Source organism: Thermobia domestica, chromosome 2, assembly GCF_964235325.1.
Source record: "Thermobia domestica chromosome 2, izTheDome1.hap1.1, whole genome shotgun sequence".
NCBI lineage: Eukaryota > Metazoa > Arthropoda > Insecta > Zygentoma > Lepismatidae > Thermobia > Thermobia domestica.
In genome coordinates this window covers 73124260-73146849 of record NC_137455.1, presented here as the reverse complement: position 1 = coordinate 73146849, position 22590 = coordinate 73124260, and the positions used below count along the sequence as shown (strand labels likewise).

The window sequence follows — 22590 nt, the reverse complement described above, 5'->3', positions numbered from 1 at the left end:
GCCCCATATCCCAGCACAAAATTACAGGATAGTAATATTGTTATAAAGACCAGCATTTTTAATATAATCTAAAATATGTAGCAGCAATTGTTGATAGCTTATTTGTAACTCTTTTTAGCTTTTCTGTAATTTCTATTATATGTTTGTGAAAGTTTTATGTATCTACACTCCAAAATATTGAAATTCATCTACTATTTCAATTTCCCTATTTCCAATTTTTATAATTGAATTCTTTTTCGGAGCTTGACCGAAGATTGTGATCTTAGTTGTTATTATCAGATAATTTATTGATTTCACACCAATTTTCAGGTTTCGTTAATACAGCCTTTGTTTTCTTTCAATTTCATTCCTTGATGTTTCTGATAGTATAATGACCAGTTCATCCACTTGTTCTACTACTTCAATGGTCTCTTCCATGTTATTCAAGTAATTTAGGTAAGGTTGTATCGCTAGATCCCACATTGTAGATCCACAATAGAACCTTCTGGGCATTCTTTTGTACTTATAGTTGTAGTGATTTTACCCGCAGCTTACAAGGTTACTTTTTATTGTAGTAGTAATGTAGCATTCTTCTGTACGGGTTTCGCTTCTTTTTAGCTGTTTTAGTTCTTCAAAGTAAAGGGGCCACAATAAATTATCAAATGTCCCACTAACGTCTGGATATATTGCGATTTGGAGTCTTCTAATTTTTCCTTCTATTAAATCTATGTCTTTTAATCCGAATGTATTAGTCTATTAGTATTCCTATATTTTTCTGTTTTTGAAACCAAATTGTAACTTATCACATTTTAAAAATCTTCTCCGATATATCCTATATTTATATTATTTTTCAAATAATTTGCATATTGTATTTAAAAGACATATCAGCCTAAAGAATTTGGTCATTATACTTTTTATCCCCTGATTTTTTTAAAAAAAAATAAACTTGATTCATTCCATTTTTCAGTCATTTCTTAGAAACTAATTAGTTTTACAAATATGGGACCCATTGTCAGATGTTTGAAATAGATTTCTGGTTTTATACGGTCCTGACTGAATGCCTTTTTTTTATTTTTTTTTAATTTTTATTTCTATTTCTTCATCTTCCATAGGAGTCACCTTCATCGTTTGTCGTAGTCTTCCATGATGTTCATTATCTTCTTGGGGAATGTTTTGAAGTATTAGATCTTTTATTAAATAATATTTCGCCGTTTCTTCCCAATTTTTAGTGTGTGTTCCGTTTGATTTCTTGAAAGTCGAAAGAGTGGTAGGAGTTTTTGTTTTATGGCTTTCAACGTGAGTCAATGTTTAATTTTTCTTTCACATAAGACTACTATCTCTTCCTTTTACTTTCTATTATTTTATTTTGATATATTTGTATCAGGATATATTTGAACAAAAAACAGCAACATTCCCCCTCAAAAAAATCGTAAAATAATATGAGTGAGGGATGTCGCTTATTTGTTCAAAATGATATAATGCCCTTAGCTGCAACATATATTTTTTCAGAGTTTGAAAGTGATGGCAACATTGTCAAAAAATAAAACTGAAAAAAACTTGTTTTTTCACAGTCTTTTTATCATTTTAGGACCCTCAATGTCAAAACTTTCAATACAACTTAATATTGAAGAAGAGTACTTTGAAACGATCCGTGTATCATATTTTTGGACACTAAACATTGGTTTGCAATGTTTTCCCCAAATTTGCCTGCTATTTATTATCATCATACTTTCACGAAAGATCAATTTGAAATCTATTTTATACACAATTGTAGTTGTGTTTTTCCAATTCACAATTTTGGATCCAATTGAATCTTATAACTTCAAGAATCACGAAATTAAAGCTTTAATTTACAAAAATAAAATTGAAAAGTTGAAAAACAGAAACACATTTAATTTAAGAGAAAAACACGAGAAAACGATATTTGGATTATAGCTATATCAATGTGTTTTCATTTTACATATATATGTTTGAGTAAATTTATTTACTATACATATTCATTTATTTTAACATACAAAGCAATAAGGTACACATAAATATTCTTTGATAATGAGAACAAATCAAAAACCAAACATCATATAATTTGCGATACTTTATTCAATCTTCGTCGCTGTCTTCGTTGATTGAAATATTTTAAACTTTAGAGCCTATTTTAAATACATTAATGACGAAAGAGAATCATCAACTCTGGTAAAGAAATGTTCGAAGTTTTAACCTTGAGGGTCCTAAAATGATCAAAATTCTGTGAAAAAACACGTTTTTTTTCAGTTTTATTTTTTGACAATGTTGCCATCACTTTCAGACCCTGAAAAAATATATGTTGTATCTTAGTGTATTACAACATTTTGAACAAAAAAATCAGCGACCTGTCCCCCTCAAATTTTTTTTTTACGATTTTGAAATTTTCAACACGCACAAAAAGTAATAAAATACATATTGATTTTTTGATAAAATGTTCACATTTCACCTACATAGTGTCTACAACCTGTGAAACTTTCAAATTATTTGGACTACCTCCACCAGAATTAAAAAATATATATTAAATTTTGAGCATGTATGATACGATGATTCGGTAACAGATGCAGGTAGATGTTGAAACTTTTGGGGGCAATGGTTTTAGATCAAAACTAACAATTTAGGTCAATAACGACTCAATTTGGATCAGGGACCGATTTCACCATCTTACTAGAAAAATATCCTTTCTTTCTTGTGACTTTTAAAATCGATTTAGTAAATGAAGGAAGAAAGAAAGATATGTTACAATTTTATATCCAGCACGTTTCACATAACGCGATTGTGAACATAGGAATGTTCAAGCATATCGTTACTTCATTTCTAATAATGTTAACTTCTAATGACTTTACACATACGCTATAAACTATGATTAATTAAAGATTACAGAGCAAACAAAAATACATGATGAGAAAATGCATTTTAAAGTTTTGATGGCGTTTGATATGTATGTAAATTAGGAAAGCAAAATACGATAACTATGATTTCTTTATATTTCGTCTGTAATTAATACATTTGTTGTAGTTATATTTAAAAATTTGTAACAAAAACTTTTGGAATAAAATGTCTCATATTGTATGACAGAAGCTAGAACAGATACTTTTCCCAGATACAATTAGCTTACAATTCATGAAAAAAAAAAAAAAAAAACGAGAGTCGACAAGAAAAAGTATTCTATGAAGGTACATTTTTGTGTCGATATACACTTGGATATTACAGTTCACGTAGACGTTTGCCAAGTTCATCCCTGCATTGGATTATTAAAAGAGAAGAATTAACCCTTTTGACTCACAATTATTCATCCATTAACTTGCAGGATATTACGAAAGAAAAGGATCCACTGAAGTACTACTTTACAAGTTAAATTATGCTAAAAGCTGAATCCTTCACATGAGTTCGTCTATAATAAGCTTACAATTAATAAAGATACTGATATCGTAACAGCGTATGGTGTATATGTCACACACATTTACGTCTCTCAGCCGCAAGATCTCAATGAATTGATTGTGTGCTTTGCATTCATTGTTGTACCTGTTACTGTAATTGATCCAAGAGGAAGTGGACTAGCGACGATGTGTATCGCTTCCCGTTGGATGTGCTGGCGATTGTTACACCTTTAACTTTGCCTGAATTTTCAACTTGGCTGCAAACCAATTCAGCTTTTTAAGACTTGGCAAGTATTCCTCGCTTAATCGTAACTAGTCTTTTACAATGAGACTATGAGTTAGTTTCTTTTTTTTCTTCTTTTTTGACACGCATAGTGGAAAGGGAAAAAATGCTCAATTTGTTAAAAGCATATTTAAACTCAACTGCAAAGCATCTGCATGTTAACAACACATCTGGAGAGTAATTGGTGTAAGGGTTATTACAACAACTGACAGTGTTTTAAGAAAGATGTACGTCATGAGGAAGGAACAAACAAAGCTAGTATCGAGTAAGAGTTTGGATGAAGCATGGACTTTACATTATATAATTTATGAAGTTTTCTGAGAGGGCAAAACTCACAATATTTCAGTGTAAACAACAAATATGCTAATACAACTTCATATGGCATATTAAAGTTGTAGAAAGAATTCTTTCTAGAGTTTTTGAATAAACGTGCCATAGATCGAAGAGGATGAAGCACCTATAGCAATTATGTTCACAAAAAAGAAAAATCAGGAACAGACACTAATAAATCGGAGAAATAGGTAAATATTTACATATTCAGAAAAATATATGTAACACACACTGAAAATGGAAAATTGCACATAATAGAAATGCCGATTAGATATGAACACAGTTTTTGATGGGAAAATGCGCATGTTAACAACACATCTGGAGAGTAATTGGTGTAAGTGTTATTACAACAACTGACAGTGTTTTAAGAAAGATATACGTCATGAGGAAGGAACAAACAAAGCTAGTATCGAGTAAGAGTTTGGATGAAGCATGGACTTTACATTATATAATTTATTAAGTTTTCTGAGAGAGCAAAACTCACAATATTTCAGTGTAAACAACAAATATGCTAATATAACTTCATATGGCATATTAAAGTTGTAGAAAGAATTCTTTCTAGAGTTTTTGAATAAACGTGCCATAGATCGAAGAGGATGGAACACCTATAGCAATTATGTTCACAAAAAGAAAAAAATCAGGAACAGACACTAATAAATCGGAGAAACAGGTAAATATTTACATATTCAGAAAAAATATAATATGTAACACACACTGAAAATGGAAAATTGCACATAATAGAAATGCCGATTAGATATGAACACAGTTTTTGATGGGAAAATGCGCAAAGTGAATACACATAAACATAGATGAATTACAACAACAACAAAAAAAAAATGAAAAATGCAGATAATAAATTAGAACTAAAATTGGATCAATTGTAGTCATCTCGAACATTCGAATAATCATGGTCAAAGTAAGGACGGAATAAAGAAATTTGGCTCCTGAAAATTTGCTATAGGAAGATATAAAGTCTTAATATTTCAATTACAAAGTTCTTAGTGTTTGCTAAAGGCTTCAATTGACAAATAGTCTACAAGAAAATAACTTTGTAATTTAACCATTATAACTCAGTTTTTGCGTACCTGAATCCTTAATCTAATTTTTAATTTATACCGTCACTACAATCTTATAATTTCCATTTTCCGCGTACATTCTTTAAATACGGTGAATCTTACTCCCTCTCTAGTACCTTAATTGACCCTGATCACTATTCCCTTTTAGTGATTCCTCTAAAATAGTACATATCGACAGAAAATATTTTTTTAAGACAAATGAGTTTCTTCCTTTTTTTACTTATATGTATCAGAACACAAGTAACCAACAGCATTATCTTAATTTCGGGGGTGGGTGTAGATAGTGTACAGGTCCACATTAGAGATGATGATTTTGTAGTTGGGGTTCACTTTTGCTCAGGTTCACTATCCTGAAAGGGGCTCCTGCTCACTAGGGTCAATAAGACCCACTCAAGCCGAAACTTGCTCTGGTTCGAGTTCGCACTTCTATCTTCAAAAAATTAGATCAAGCTAACCCGATTTCACGCCCACTTGCCTCACTGGGCTCGGGCTCACTTTGTTTAATGAGGCTCGCACTCGCTTTTCTTATGCTCTATAACCTCATTGAGATTCGTGCTCGTGCTCATGCGTACTCGCGCTTCATTATTGAGCTCGAGGCCGATTGAGTCCTGGAACTCGCGAGCTTAGACTTCAAATTGGCCTTAAAGTCCTTAATCTTCATAGGAAGTTACCTTTAGTCCTGACAAAATGAATATCTCTCACACTCTTCATCCTTTTTATTATCTATCTTTAGCGTATCTTTCCTCCGCCTAACGACTATCCAGCACTTTGTAACACATTTCTGATCTAATCTTATCATTAGATAGAACGGGAATTCCTGTCCTGCTTAATTCCCATTCTACCTACTCTTCGCAGAAAGGGATATTTAGATTTGAGGATATTTTATTAGTAATTCTTTTCCTGACACTTGAAGTTGCTTTTAGAAGCCCATGATTTTCATATATCATTTCAGCGTCCCTGAAATTAAATGACGAATCATGAACCGTCATTATTTTACTACGACCATATCTACAGGATGCATGCTGTCGATCTACAATCTCACTTATGTATGTTCGTCATGTATATTATTTTTTGTAATTGTTAAAAAATCAGTAGTGCTAAAATTTGAATAAGTTCAATGGATCTCCGAAAAGAAAGTATGAATATAAGTAAGGTGGTGTATACAAAAACAGTACGTTAATTATAATATTGCAGTTTTATTATTTTAAAGCACTTCATGTTACCTTTAGCGTTTCTTCATCGGAAATACTATTACGTATCAACATTATTTTATTTTACTTATATTATCCAGACATGTGAGACTTCCTAAGTCTGATGAAGACGCAGTTAGTGTGTTGAAACTATTACGTATTTGTGCTTTATATACAGTAGGAAGTCGAAAATCCGAACTAGTTGGGACCACAAGTAGTTCGGATTTTCAAATTGTTGGGATTTTCGAAAATGACCAAGGAAATGCCATTTAGGCTTAAATATACTGTACGGTATGCTCTTTTATCGATACAGTGGTTATACAGTACATACAGTAATTACAATACCGTACATAAGGCTACTTACATTTAATGTTTCTGAAGAACCTGCTCGTACACTAAATTATACTGTTCTTGTAACACACACTTAAAACTTAACTTGTATAGGCCTAAAGGAAAAATAATATATATATATATATATATATATATATATGGTCTAGGAATTAATTCGTGCGGTTGGTACGCACACATTGAAGCTGTAGTACAAACACAAAATACATAAATACCTTAAGAAAAATATTGTCCATCGCCAGCCACCACTTTCGCCCATCTGTCAGGCAATGTACGGATTCCGTGGCGAAAGAAGTCTTCATCCTTGGAAGCGATCCAGTCAGAGACCCATGTTTCGTTATCTTCTGAAGAAGTAAACCGCTGTCCAATCAAATCGTTGTTCATGCAATCGAACAAGTAGTAGTCCGAAGGAGCAACGTCTGGTGAATACGGCGGGTGGGGTAAAACTTCCCATCCGACATTTTCTAAATAGGTTTTGACCGGTTTTGCGACATGTGGGCCAGCGTTATCATGTTGAACAATAAGTTTATCATGTCTGTTCTCCCATTCTGGTCGTGTTCTGGCCAGAGCTTGCTTCAAACGCATTAATTGTCGTCGATAACGTTCTCCATTCATAGTTTCACCCGGTTGCAGCAGCTCATAGTACACCACACCTTTCATATCCCACCATATGCACAGCATAACCTTTGCACAGTGAATATCTCGTTTTGGTTGTGATGGACCTGGTTCACCTGGTTTCACCCAGGCCTTTTTTCGTTTAGGGTTCTCGTAATGGATCCACTTCTCATCACCCGTAATAATTCGATGCAGAAACCCGTTTCTGCTCTGTCGTTGAAGCAGCAATTCGCAAATGGTTTTTCGTCTTTCAACGTCTCTGTCTTTCAATTCATGTGGAACCCAATGTGACATCTTTTGAATCATTCCCATGGCTTTCAAGCGTTTGGAGACTGTTGTTTGATCAACGCCTAATGCTGCTGCAAGTTGTTCCTGCGTTTGACACGAATCCTGCTCGAGCAATGCTGTCAATTCGTCGTCTTGAAATTTTTTTGGCTGTCCAGCTCGCTCTTGGTCTGCCAAGCCGAAATCACCACTTCTAAACCGTGCAAACCACTTCTGACACGTTCGCTCAGCTAGAGCATGGTCACCATACACTTCCACCAAAATACGATGACTTTCAGTCGCACTTTTCTGCATGTTAAAGTAATGCAGCAGGACACCCCGCAAAAACACTTTATCAGGCACAAATTGCGCCATGTTCACTTAACTACAAACTGGTGTTGTTGACGCTTTAATCCACTGCCCTATACTACGAACGATACGCGATGACAGGGGTTTGCAACACATGTGTGGATACACGGAACTGTGGGACGCTCCGTTCGTTGCGCCATCTCTTGTCCACCCGCACGAATTAATTCCTAGACCAAATATATATGACAAACAATTACATATGGATGAGCTTTTGTAAAAACACTGACTTCACACAACACCGACGGAGAACCCTATTGTTTGTTTATCGCTAGCGCTAAGACAAAATATTAAAAAAAAAAATCTTCTAGGGACCGCGTTCGGATTTTTAACGTTCGGATTATCGACGTCCTACTGTATTTTATTACATAGCCTTGTTCAATGTGTTGTGTTTAGTTTAAATTTCATGTTCCAAACTTCATGTCCCTTATAATTTACCAAGGTCATGGGAAGTCCTGATCTGAGGTTTGAAGTTTTATCACGTCAAACCTCCAAGCTGGAGGCCTACCCCTTGTCCTTTGCTCACACTTCTTATTCCATATATTTGCAGTTAACCTCCATATCTAGAGGCCTTCTCCTCAATCTGCCACCTAAGGACATGCCATGGTGACAACCCACACATTACAATACGTAGTATTTTATCATAAAAAAAAAATCATCTGGTAAAGGAATTCTCAAAGTTGGTTGAGTAGTTTCGCATATTACCTCGAACAACCATATAAAAAAATGAACTTTATTTTTCACTTTGTACTCTTTCTTTTCTCGATTACACGGGATCAGATTTGTGACGATATGTTTCCATTTTGCTTGGTTATAAACATCATCTACGATTAACCACTTTTGTTTTAAGTCTCTAGTCACACAGTCTATCCATTTTCTATTTGGTCTTCCTTTTCGACTTTCTTCCCCGATAAACATCTCCTTTACGAAGACACTTATGTGCCGGGTGGGGATAATTCCGTGCTCCAGAGCTATATTGGTGATAGTTCACTATCAGAAAGCCACACTTACCGAATTGGTCTAAATGGAGTGAGCTTGACAAAGAATGTCTTTTAAGAAGATAGCAATTCTTTCAATAAACAAATTGGTGGAAATCACAGTGACTGGTACGACGACATTGACATTCAAATCCAATCGTATTCAGAGTGACTAAACGGCTGCGATGTTGTGGACTGGAAGACAATGGGAAATACCGCTCTATTTTTCTCTAATTTGCTGACAGGACAAACTTAGGGATCTCTTACCCCAACCACTAACCATTTTCCCTCACACAACTCAGGGCTGATATTAGGCGGCATTTAGATTTGATGATAAATCATCAGGGGTAGAGATTTTTTTTTATCATATGCAAGAGGTATATTTTCTATTTACACACGGCGATATCGCTCGGAGATATCTCTCGCAGAGGTCAATAGATTCTGACATCTTTCGGAGGTTATGCGAACTATTTCAGAAAAAAACAGGGCCACGATGTTTGGTTGAGGTGTGTGTGTGTGCGCGCGCCTTTCTACCTGTCACTCGTGAAAGGACAATTCCTGTTTCTTCGTATTGTGTTCCCGCCGTAGTAAAATAAAGAGCTTGAAATTGAAAAGAACGATTATCCGGCTTTTGCAATTATCACGTCCGTGGCAATGATATAATTGTGTTTATGTTTAAAAAAGAAAAGAAATATTGAACGGTGTTACCTATTTAGACACTAAATTAAAAGATAAAATATACGTTCTTGCCCCAAATATTTAAACATAGATATATATATATCGTATAAAAATCCATAACTACGCAACTTTTCGTTTTGCTAAATGGACAAGAAAGTTTTATTTCCGTTTTATTGTCCTTATTTACTGCTCTTTTCACATGACATTTTCACATATATGTCTTTGCCGATTATGCACATACTAACATTATAAGAAATACCGGGCGAATTCGTTATCAAATTATATTCCTAGAACAACATACTTATAGACATGCGACAATAATTTTGGACATGAGTGTACATTTAAAATTATTCTCGATGAGGGAATATTACAGGAAAGCTCAATTAAATAAATAAATTGCAATATTATAACTAACTCACTATTTTCATAATTATCACTGAAGCTTATTTAATCATATTTTTAGCACAATTAAGCACAATCACTAAAGATTTGTATATGGCGAATATACATCGGTGAGATCGAAGATAGCTAGTTGATATCATGTAGATATACTCATAGTAAAATAATGGTAGTTCATGATTGGTTATTTAATTTCAGGGATGCTGAAGTGATCCACAAAAATCAAGGAACTTGAAAGCAACTTTTAAAGTGTCGGGAAAAGAATTACTAATAAAATTCCCTCAAATCTAAGTATGCAGTATGTTTTACCGGAAAGATTAGGCAAAATGGGAATTTCCGTTCTACCTAAAGATAAGTTTAAATCGAAAAAGTATTACTAAGTACTGGAGGATCATTAGGCAGAATAGGAAGGAATCATACTTAGGCATAAAGTATTCATTTAAGCTCATGTTTTTCAATAATACCTAAATGTAATCTTTATCCTTACAGGCAGGTGGCATAACTCGCAAGGAATATGATCTCACACCTTTGAGGGAAGCTAAGCTACCTATAATATGGGTTCTAGGTGAGTTTTAAAAAATGATAAATTATTGCTTTTCTCAAGTATTGTATTCTTTACATGTATTTGACACGAAATACTAACCAGTAAAACATATAAAAAATTATGTTAGTTTTTTTTAACTAATAAAGGTAATGAGGTTGGGTGTTAGATTTTATTTGCAAATATACTTGTACTATATACGTTATCGTTATCGTTATGTACGTTACTGTTAGAATTGCGTGTTTCACTATTAGGCGTACCATTGCCACTATTAGGGGTACGTCTGTAACTATTAGAAGAAATCAAACAACAATAGATACTCGTACAACAGAGTGAATTTTTGGTATAAGTATATATAAATAATCTATTGTACCAAAATAATTCCATCACATTGGCAATCCACGAACATGCTTTTTGAAAGCCATAAAAATTTGTTTTTCTCGGTTTGATCGCACAGAGATAAAAACGTATGTGTCGTACGTAAAAACGTAGGTTACATGAGTAAATCCTGTAGTTTTTGGACTTAACGTACGACTATAGGTAAATCCTGCAGCAAACGTATAACTGAAAACATATGTATTATAAAATACTAGCAGCGTTCACCCCGCTTCGCTGGGGTCACCCCGGAACGCAATAAACTTTGTTACTTAGATAATTTTTGCTTTTTCGCTTTCAAGTGATATGATAAAAACCATAGAAGATTGCAGTAAATGTTAACATTATATCGCCTGTCATTTATGTTAACCCGCCGAGTGACACGGTCATGTGGGTTGCATATAAATACGGTTAGATTTAGCTATGATGAGCTAACAAACGATTTCTACGTTATGGACACTTGAATGGTCAATTATCTCAAGACACTGGTAATTGAAAATTAAAGTGATATGATAAAAACCATCTAGGGTCCAAATCTTAATAACCCCCCAAAAATGAAAGAAATTGGTTCAGCCGTATTAGCGTGATGAGCTAACAAAGGATTTGTACGTTCTCTTTTATATATATAGATATACGTATAATTGTTCCATTTATACGTACTTTCCGTATGAAACAAAGAAATACAGTCAGGATCTCACATACAGATGGACGCATATAACATATAGATGACGTAAGTAACATACATATACATATGTAGTATACGGAAGACTGTTAGATGTCAGAGATTCTAGAGCGGCATGATGTAACATTTCAGCGGAAAAAAGCCTGTAGTTCTGGAACAAAACGAGAGCCCAGGCAATAAGTATTTTCAAATTCGAGACAAGACAAAACTAGAAATAAAATTTTCATCTCCTTCTCGAAGCGAAAAAATTCTCGAATCTCCTGAACAACACTAGCTGCCCAAATCTCGGATCGCAAATATTATTTTGGAATTACGTGATTCATAGTATGAAAACTACAAATTAATAAAGTAATTGTACGAACATATTGGAGAGTATTTATCGACAATTTAAGATATGCAAATCATTGCACAATATACTCCAATAATAAATTTGGTTTAAATGCCATATCCCTTCCTTCGCAGACCACTCATGACGCGGAAGGATTATGATAACTTCTAGATCAAATTAAGAAAAAAATAGAACATAAATTTTGTAGAGAAATTTACAAAACGAGGGGATAAAAAATCAAAAAGAGGCGAGACTTCTACAAATCTTACGAGACGAGATAAGAGAACCTTATTTATCGTTTTGTCTCGTCTCGTGGGTATTATTAAGAGTGACTTCAAATTGACTAAAAGTGCTATTTCCTCCCGTGTAAACTTTAGAATTTAGGGAAGAGAGGGTTCTTCCTTTAATAACCCTTTTGGATATGACCTTGTGTTAAAGTGACAATTTTCCTAAACAAGAACTTCTACAACGCGTTTTGGATGGAAAGTGAATCTTGTGTTGTATTCCTCTCCTACATTACCATTTTATATTTTACTTTCTACCCTATCAAACACTAATGAAAACAATTAAATATATTCTTTCACATAGATATGCAAATCAGCAGTAGCGTAGCGTGATATTCCGAAAGGGGGATGCCAAAGCTAGTCATTTCTGCAATATAGTACTACTGCAAGCAGCAATACATAGCTATTCCGAATGGAAATATAGGGTTATACAAAATTTAGGAGGAAGCCCCCTACTTGAAGGTCTAGTGGGGCATAGAGAAGCGAATGCGTGGATTACGTTAGAATTTAATAACCAATTGTCTCAGCTCCTTCTTGCCACTACCGTTGTGACGAGAAAACTAGGCTCCACTTTTGTATGAACATTGTTTCCAGTATCGTTCCCTTCATTTCTTTCTCGTTGGCGGCTTTTTTCTCCACATACCACACGTCAATCTCGTTCTTTCCAAAAAAAAAAAAATTCGCCCCTAGAAATTTGTCATCTTGGGTCCGGAACTCAGACACCCGTTCGTGAATATGGGCCTGAGTGTATATATCATTTGAAGAGGTAAATACAAAGCACTTAAACCAACTCTGGGGGCCTGTTTCTGTATCCAGATACTGAAGTCAAGAGCGCAAATCTGTCTTCAACGTTCGTGGGATGGGTAAGACTGTTCCCATAATCCTTTCCTTTTTTTAACGATGTTCAAAGTATTATGTTCGTATGTTCGAACAATATATGTTCGTATATTATATACCAAATGATGTAGATGAAATAGTTGTACATATCATTATTACAACTCAGTGCCGTGAGCACATTCTGAAATTTGAATATATGCATAATAATAATTGTCATGTTTCTACTTACGCATCCACAATGATCCACATTAAAATTTTAGGACATTTGTTTTATAACAATACAAATAATGACTTCCCCAAAACTATGAAAGAAAATCAATCAGGCCTATATTTGGCGCAACAATACTCTTATCTGAGCAAAATTATGATTACCATAATAACATTATAGGAATTGTTACAGGAATTAAACAAATAGTTGAAAATAGGCTACTAATAATTAATGACAATGAAATATTAAAGAATATGATTCTTTTTTAAAAATGAAACAAGTCAAAGGACATCAGTTTCCTTTGTGGCAGTCGGATAGAAATCATCATCATCACAATCTCAAATCGGATTATTGGGAGGGGGGCTGGACAAGATTGTAGGGAACATGTTCCCCTTATGTCCCCGAGATTTGTGCCAGTGACTGAAGGGCCCTTGCACAATCTTTGCGAGTGACGGGGAGTGGTGGCTTTCTTGTCCTACCAGATCGGTGATCGTAATTCTACAGAATGCTTTAAATTTATGCCTGTGTCTGTGAGCTCCTTTACGATGAAGATTACAATTACGATGCATTTAGTTACGATTAAGGCATAACTATTTTAATACTATTATTTACATAACCGGCATGCTTCAAAAATGCGTTGAACTAACCATTTCCGTTTTGTTGTATATCCTTTATATTAGGGCTCGTACGTTCTTTTCAGAAACTATAGCTTAGTTCAAAATATATACAGTTGGAAATACTTGAATATGCCAGCGTATATCTAAAGCAAATGTAGGGTTGCAAGGGATGAGGAGGAGTGAGAAGGGAAGTATTGCGCATGCGCATTCAACAGAAAGCAGACGAAAACCCCGATGCTTTCAGTAGGCCTGGAAGCCCGAGGAAAATAGCATACGACAGAAGGAAAGACAGAAAATGTGCATCTGAGCGACGCGCATGCGTAGGTTCCTCTTGTCAAAGTAAGTCGAAAGAGCGCGCCAGAAGATTGCAGTGGAAATAATTGTGATAATTACAAGCAAACAATTTATATAAAATGAAATACGTACTTTTTCTTATTAACAGGGGATGCCGGGCATACCGGCGTTCCCTTACGCTACGCCGCTGCAAATCAGGAACATTATTTAGTATTGAATCTCTTAGATCTTTTTACTTGCATGTTGTATACTACCATCAACACTTCTTTCCCTACTTTTTGTAGGAATTAAAGGATTCTCTTTATCCAATATTCTCTTTGATTTTACTTGATGAGTCAAAAATATGTCGCTCTATACTTTTACTGTCGTCTACAGCTTTGGCCAATATTTCATTTTTCTAATTTTTATGCATCTTAATGTTTGATATCTTCTCAGTAGAAGAAGAGCTGCGAAACCAGGAATTAAATGCTCTTATCAACAGAAAAGTTAATTTCAATATAAGAAATGTCACTCCGTTAATTTACAAATATGTATGGCAACCAGTGGCGTATTTAGGGGCGTGGCTTCCGGGCTTAAGCCCCCCTTCCAAAAATCTTACTTAGTATAGTAAAGTAAATGAAATATCTTGCAGAATTTTCACATTTCCAGGCAAAGCCCCCCCCGAAAGTTAGCAAAGCCCCTCCCAAAACAAAATCGTAAATACGCCACTGATGGCAACTAAGCATTGGAACTTTCTAATCAAGTAAAATTACTCTAATTTGATTAGCTGACTATCAGTTGGTTTCACCCATATAACAACAGTAGTCAGAAGGTTATTGTATTAGAATTTATGTATTTTAGCAAGGACTATACAATAGAGAAACTACGTGAATCAGTAGGAACTAAGTAAATGAGTTTAAACTAGGCAGCTCTACATTTCCCCACCTTCGACGACCAGTTGCAGTCAATTGTGCTTTGTGAAGGTTAATTCATTTACTGAACGAAAAGAAATAATAGAATAATTTATAGGTGTTCTGGTTGTGAACTTATTCTAACCTGGTGAATATCTCACTTGTTTCTTGGTTTGACTACTTTTAAGATTGCTTGCACATATTTTAGGTGGCCCTGGTTCTGGAAAGGGCACCCAGTGTCAAAAGATGGTAGAAAGATATGGATTTACGCATTTATCCAGCGGTGATCTCCTGCGAGATGAAGTGGCGTCTGGATCCGAACGAGGGAAACAATTGAATGCTATAATGGAAAAGGGAGAGCTGGTTCCTCTAGTAAGTATTAATTGTGCGTTTTCCTATTTTTAAAACTGTATTTATATGTCATTCAATATATTTTATGAAACTTGCAGGTACCTCAGCTGTAAAGGTATATAAAGTGCTAATCTACGATATAAGAGATTTTTCCAGAAATGTAAGGGAAAATGCTGAAAATAAAAGCATTAAAAACAAACGATTTGATTTCTATCTGTCAATCTTAAGATTTTCTTAATACTTAAATAACTAGATTTATTAATTCTTGGTAGCCAGTTATTTTGCAAAACTCTCACGTGACTATGATTAGCGTACGCGCCCTCCGTGCGGGAAACCTAGGTTCGATTCCTGGTGAGAACTCGCGTGGTTCGGATACCAGGTTAAGCTGTATGTCCAAGTCTCCTATAGCCTCGGTGCCTGAAAGGATGCTACACTTTAAATCAACTAATCAACGAGAGTTATTTGTAAGAACCTAAACCTAGATCTTCTAATTGTATAAATAATGTCCACTGTATTCCTATTTCTATATTATTAGTTATATTTCTTATATTCCAATCCATTATATGATTAACAAGTGTGTTGGCCACAGGATAGCATCCTTGTTTCACACCTAAATACAAATATAAGAATGTCTAGCAGATGATAACTTAATCTCCAAATTTGGGGAATTTTCTGGGTAAATCCTTACAAGAATTAAATGGTGTATTTTCCAAAACTGGAAGAAATATGTGTCACTAGATCCACGTATCTCAATATGGAGTTTGCAAGAGGAATATAAGGAGATCGCGAAGGGTGGTGTAAAAGATAAATGTAGTTAGAATTTAATAAGGAAAATATTTTTTAAAAAGAACGTATTTTGAATTTCTTATTTTGATGGGCAAATTTTTATGTCCATTCTTATTATCAAATACACCAAAGAATATTAAACAAAATTGTTTTAAAAATAATTCAAATATAATAAGAATAAAATTATTTAAAAACTGCATCATTCGAAATGCAAGAAAAATACAAATACAACAAACACTGCATATTGAAATACAAATCAAAATGAAGTCTAGATTTCAGATGATTCAGCGTCTTGTGTGATTGCACTAGTTCAGTAATGTCCGGTTCGTTTGGGATTCTTTGTTATTGTTTGTAAAGTTGTACAGAGCACGTCAAAATAATAAACGTGATTTCAGAAATGTATACTCTGAAACTACTAAATGTATATTATTGTGAAACATGTGCTTTGAAAGGTTAACACTTTCAATCTTAAGCAAGAAATAGACTCGGCATAACTTATTAATGCAAACTAACGAAGCCCGAGAAGAGCTCCGTAACATTGTGGCAATTCCACCCAACAATAACAATAAATGTTACATTCATCTTAAAACAGAATAGAATAGACTTTTTGTCATGTATTTCATATGCCTTTCTTTTTCTACTACCTGGTTCATACCTTTAACATGCACTAAACTAACAGGAAACCGTAATTTATTATATAAACCCAGAAGCAAAACTGTTAAGTTTCCACCTTGTACCGCTAAGAGACAGCAACGAGCAGTTAAGGAAAATGGCATTGACTCTTTCTGCGTGCTTTATTATAATGTAAACAAATCTGTAATTAGTGTAAACGGCATTTTCGCACCAAATATCGGAGAGATGTTGCTACAGTGAACGCCATTCGTACTATAACTTCCAAAGACATTGGATGACTTGCGTGCCCACATCACAGCACCACAATATTCTACAAAAGGTTTGGCAGAAGATAGACTATAGGCTTGATGTGTGCCATGCTACGCAAGGTGCTCATATAGAACACTTGTGATATGTTTGAAGAAAACTTTGACAGTTTACCTTTGTTAGCACATGTCACACAGTAACATTGTTTATTAGATTTCATATAATAAAATTTCTGAAATCGGGTCCATCATTTTGATTTGCCCTGTGTATATGTGTGCAAGGCTTATACAGATATACAACTATAAGCAATAACAAAAACCTTATTTCAAACCAGAATTACTTATAGCGGTCGCTGGCGAGATGATGGAATAAAAGGGGCGTCGCGATATGAAATCGGTTGAAAAAGCTTTGTTGTGATAAAACCTGCTTGAACCTATGTTGAAAATTTATTTATTTTTTCTTCACAGAAAACTAAAAAAAAAAAAAAAAAACATTCAATCTTTTCTGTTTTTCCCTTTTAGGTAGTAGTATTAGACTTGCTTAAAGAAGCAATGTTAAGTAGGTTGTCTACCTCCAAAGGATTCCTCATCGATGGCTATCCAAGAGAAGTACAACAGGGTGTACAGTTCGAGGAAGAGGTAAGGACCTTAATGTTTACTAAAGAACGAAAAAAAAAAACTAAATTTCACTTGTTGTTTCTTTAAATAAAATTTAAGAAAAATAAGTTTTCAAATATTATATACAATGTTCAACTTAAAATTACTGATGCAGGTAAGATGTTATACGCATACCGTCTAATTTTTGGCCATACAGCACGCATTGGATTATGCCAGTATGCATGAGCAAGTGTAAAGTTATTGAAATCATAGCGTGTCTGATTTTTTACTGATGTTAGCCACTGATATGTTTATGCAAAATTTTAGGAAGACATTCTGCTTTATTTAAGTTCAATTCTTTGAGAAAGTTTAAGAGCATTATGCAAGTTTCATTGTACAAGTTTTAAATAACTAAAACGGGAGCAATACTTTTAAAAGTAATATATCTGGTATTATGTTCCATGTTCAATAAAATCCTTTTCATATTTTTTTCTTTTTTCTTTTTCTTGAACTGACACACAATCATAGTCATACGTCTTGCAAATAAAATCAGAAAAATAAACACACTGCTGAACAAGACTGCTCACGTGTAAATGTGTTTTTATTAAATAAGTGCAGTCTTGTTCAGCAGTGTGTTTATTTTTCTGTTTTTCTTGAAAGTATTCGTATTTCTTACCATTTTGCCATGTCATCAATTATTTCATTATCCATCTGCATTAATAGCATGGTCAAATGTGTTCCTCCACAAGAACCAAAGTTACTAAATCTTCATCTTTTTCATTCTGAATCCAAAAAGGTAATTAGAATTTTTCCAGCAAGCAAACTTTTGTCGTGGTGTTTTGTCATTTTTTTTTCCACCCTATTCTCGAAAATGAAATGAAATCTTTGAGTGTTACGTCTCGCGGTTATGCCGGTTAGTCTAAAGGAGACGGTGATGATGAGTAACGAATAAAATGGTGGAATGAAGTAAGTGGGAGAAAACGGGAGAACCCCGAGAAAACCCACGTACACGGTGTTTGTCCACCACAAAGTTCACTTGGCGGGGGCTGGGATCGCCTTATACTCAAAGTGGATCATATTTTCTTGAAACATGCATGTGTTCGGAACGACATAGCTCAATTGGTTATTATCGTAGAAGGATGACTTAGGTGTCAGTTTATTGTACAGGGTGGTCCAGAAATGGGCGTACCCCCCTTTAGTTTCAACAGTATAGTGTTAGTTAGATCTGTGCACAGTTACCTTGAAGTCTTAAGAGTCATAAAAATCAATATGATCACAATCCATGTCGTAACACAGCTGAATTCCGCGCCAAGTTCTCGCAGATGTTTTGCGGAGATACTCCGGAGTCACAAGGGTGAAGATGTTTTACCCACCCCAAAATTATTGCTTTTTGTGCATTAATACCTAAGCGGTCTGTAAATTTCGCTTTAACACTTTCCATGGTGTCATTTGTGTAACGCCGTTTAAGAAGCCAAACCGCAACAATTAATCTGTGTTCAATTCTATGGACTTTGATCACACATTGTTGATTACTCCAACTTCACTGCAAATAAGTGTTACCGAGCAGAAAAACAAATGAACATGGATAGCAATGTTGCCAGACAATGTCAAGCAATGTTACTAGACAATGCCAAGCAATGTTACCAAACAAATGTGGGTAAAACTTAAAACCGTCAGAAAACACCAATTAGGTGTACGCCCACTTCCGGATCAAGCTGTAGAAAAATAAAGCTCACACCTGGTATGTAGTTTGTTGTCATTAATCCCATAGGGAGGTGGGAAGGATCATTGGATTTTGGTAAAATATTGTGGAAGTTGTATATTTTAAACTGCGCAATCCCCCCTTGCGTACCTTAACAACGGTCGACAAAATTATAAAGTTAGACAGCTTATGAGATGAAGACAATGATCTCTCCATTGACGCGGTTGTAATAAACAAGCAAGCTAAGATATTGAGTAGCTTGCTGATTATTAGAAAGAAGGATGGGTTACAGGCATCGAACACATACATAATTTCGACGGGTTTATTTGGTCTGTGATGCCATTTTTCACACCACATACCATATTCAGCTTTGAGGACGGATTCTGAAGGAAATCAGTCCAATAATTCTGGATTTTTGCGAGACCTTTTAGTTTTCCTTCCTCAGTATGTTCTGGTAAAAGTATTTCTAGAAAACATAACACTCCCTTGTCACAAAACCTTGTATTAAGACCTAAATTAAATCATCTAAGCACAGTACAAAGACTGCTCCTCTGAAATACTCATCCGGGGAATTGCTTGCTGAACTTGATCTTTACATTTGTTTATCCTCACTTGAGGACGATGAATTTCGCTCTCAAGGACTTGTTTTGCTAGATTAGAACAAATTTTGAAAATATCACGGAAAGCTTTTCAGATAAAGGAAACCTCGTACCACTTGAAAACTAGGTCATCCTCTTGTTTAAATCATGGACGCTACTAGCGCACGAAATTCATTTCTGAATACAAATGTAAATAATGTGTTTGTCACACTTTTAGTACAGAGTGCCGATTGTCACCCGAAACACGTTTCTGAATACCATTTGTGTGTGTGTGTGTGTGTGTGTGTGTGTGTGTGTGTGTGTGTGTGTGTGTGTGTGTGTGTGTGTGTGTGTGTGTATGTGTGTGTGTAAGCGTGTGTGTGTGTGTGTCTGTGTATGTGTACTTATGTTTGAAGCTTCACTCTTGAGTGTAAGCTTGTGATCTTGGATTTTTCACCGGACACGGTAGGACACTTTGCACGTTACAGACACTTTTTGAATACCTCCAGACTACACATATTCATCCCTATTAGATACTGTGTTGTCCAAGTACGTTCCACATGTATGTATAAAATGTGCAAAATTATGTCGTCACTTTGTTTTCGAACTGTTTGCTGAGAAGTGTTTTAAATATGTCGTACTAGTTACTGTTTTTAGAGAATTAATGCTTTTGGAGACGCAAAGCACACTTTATAAACACTATTTCATCAATTTTTCCCTCAATATCTGTACTAAAAGTGTTTAAATGGTGTTTTATTTTTTACACTGGGTTATTTGCTTCCAAACATTAGATTTGGTAATACCTAAGAAAAAGAACTGCTTAGCAAAGCACCTCACACTGAAATCGCTATTGTATTCGGTGTTTAAAACTCAAATATGCACACATGCACTTACTGTTCAATGCATTCAACATTAAAGGCACTTTCCCTGATAAATCTTTTAAAAATTGAGTACAAGTGTATTGTTAATGTAAGATGCTTTACTAAATAGTTCTTAAGTACTATCATAATAAATATTTGGACGTGAATAACTCAGTAAATAATAAAAACCAGAGATCACGCACTCATATTTGAGATTCAAGATTCAAACTTAATAATGGCCTATAGCCCTGATGAAAATTGTCCAACTATAGATTTCCTATTATTACATCAAAATAATACTAAAGAAAGCAATTACATGTCAGAGGAAAATCCTAACTTATGCTCAGTGATGCTGAGTAGGTACAAGTTACTATCTTTATTCAATCGAAAATGTTACACATTTAGCATAATGTAGTCCTCAAACAAATTTGCTCCTTCTCTGATTTATATTGCTCGTCGGATTCTATCATAAACATCATCTTCCCTTGAATTGTTAGATAACATTAACTTCCTAAACCTCCCCACTATTGGCCTGTCTTGCAGGAATTCACACTTTATTCGTGGATTTTGAATTTACTCACCCAAATTTGGTGGAGTAAATGTTATCCCTAGAGCAGTCGATTTACTAGGTAATCACGCTAAGAAACATAACCCTCCTGATTAAGTACATATTTACTCCAGAGTAACACTTTAACATCTTAATCAGAGAAACTCGTCTTGTAGATATTAAATTTCACTCTACTATTGTAATACTAAATCTGAGAGTAGATTTTATTAGAATTATTATTTTGTATTCTATTTCTCTTCTTATCACTAACTTAAACTTTTTCTTTTAATTTCTTTCCACTTTTATCCCTCACCAAAAAAAAAAAAAAAGGAAGAGATATCATGTACTACCCTCTTCACCCCCCTCCTTGTCTACGTGTCCGATCTATACGCTCACTTTTCACTTTTAAAAAAATGAAATACTAATGTAGAAATAGACATTTCCACGTAAACACAGGTCCGGCAACGAAAAAGACAGAGCTGTTACATAATTCTAGGAGGTATAAACAATCGCAAATGAAACCTGTAACTTATATTACTATAATTAAGTCTTTTCCGACAGGAGGTATACACAATTGCAAATGAAATCTGTAACTTATATTACTATAATAAAGTCTTTACCGACAAGAATTTATAGCACCAACACGCGAAGTACGTAATATATTTTACTACTTTTTTCTCTTGTTTTCAAATACACCCAGCACATGTAAAGAAAGAATTTCAATATTTCGATGCAATGAAATCTCGAGTTGAAAATAACCATGCATACACGAGTTCATATTAATATGTTTCTACATAAGAATAAATTTTGAAAGACTGATCAACGCCTGGGCCAAATTGTTTAGATTAGAAACTTGATTTTTTTTAAATCTTTCAGTTTAAGTTAAAAGGCATATCAAGATATGATCCACTCTGTATCTATCTATTATCAGACAATATAATTTTTATTCTCTACTATTACGAGAATATCATATTTATATTCTTCTTCCTTATTTGTGTGTTAATTCAAAAGTCTTTTTCTCAAAAGAAACAATCATCTGTAAATTGCATTAAGAACATTAAATAAGTTTTAGACAAAATGTAATAGTTTTAAAAAGAAATAAGAAATGCATATAAGCTCTGAACCAGGCCCGTATCCACGGGGGGTCTAGGGGGGCCGGGCCCCTCCTAAATTTTTGCTGGCCCCGTAAAAGATTTACAGTAGGCTTGCAAAAGTACTATAATATGGTGATGAACTACCATATGGTTGGATCGCCCCCCCCCCCTCAGTTTTTGGGCTGGCTACGGGCCTGCTCTGAACAATGAATAGTTAATAGTCATATAAAGGCTTACC

The 22590-nt window shown here is 34.6% G+C and overlaps 1 protein-coding gene across 1 annotated transcript in view; it reads left to right on the top strand.

Moving 5' to 3' along the window:
- Ak1 (Adenylate kinase 1) overlaps nucleotides 1-22590 on the top strand; it is a 123371-nt gene that overhangs the window by 94243 nt on the left and 6538 nt on the right. Inside the window, exons 8-11 of the mRNA XM_081741919.1 lie at nucleotides 4315-4330; nucleotides 10393-10468; nucleotides 15168-15331; nucleotides 17497-17613. Coding sequence (XP_081598045.1) covers nucleotides 4315-4330; nucleotides 10393-10468; nucleotides 15168-15331; nucleotides 17497-17613 — 373 coding nt within the window. The remainder of the gene's footprint in view (nucleotides 1-4314; nucleotides 4331-10392; nucleotides 10469-15167; nucleotides 15332-17496; nucleotides 17614-22590) is intronic.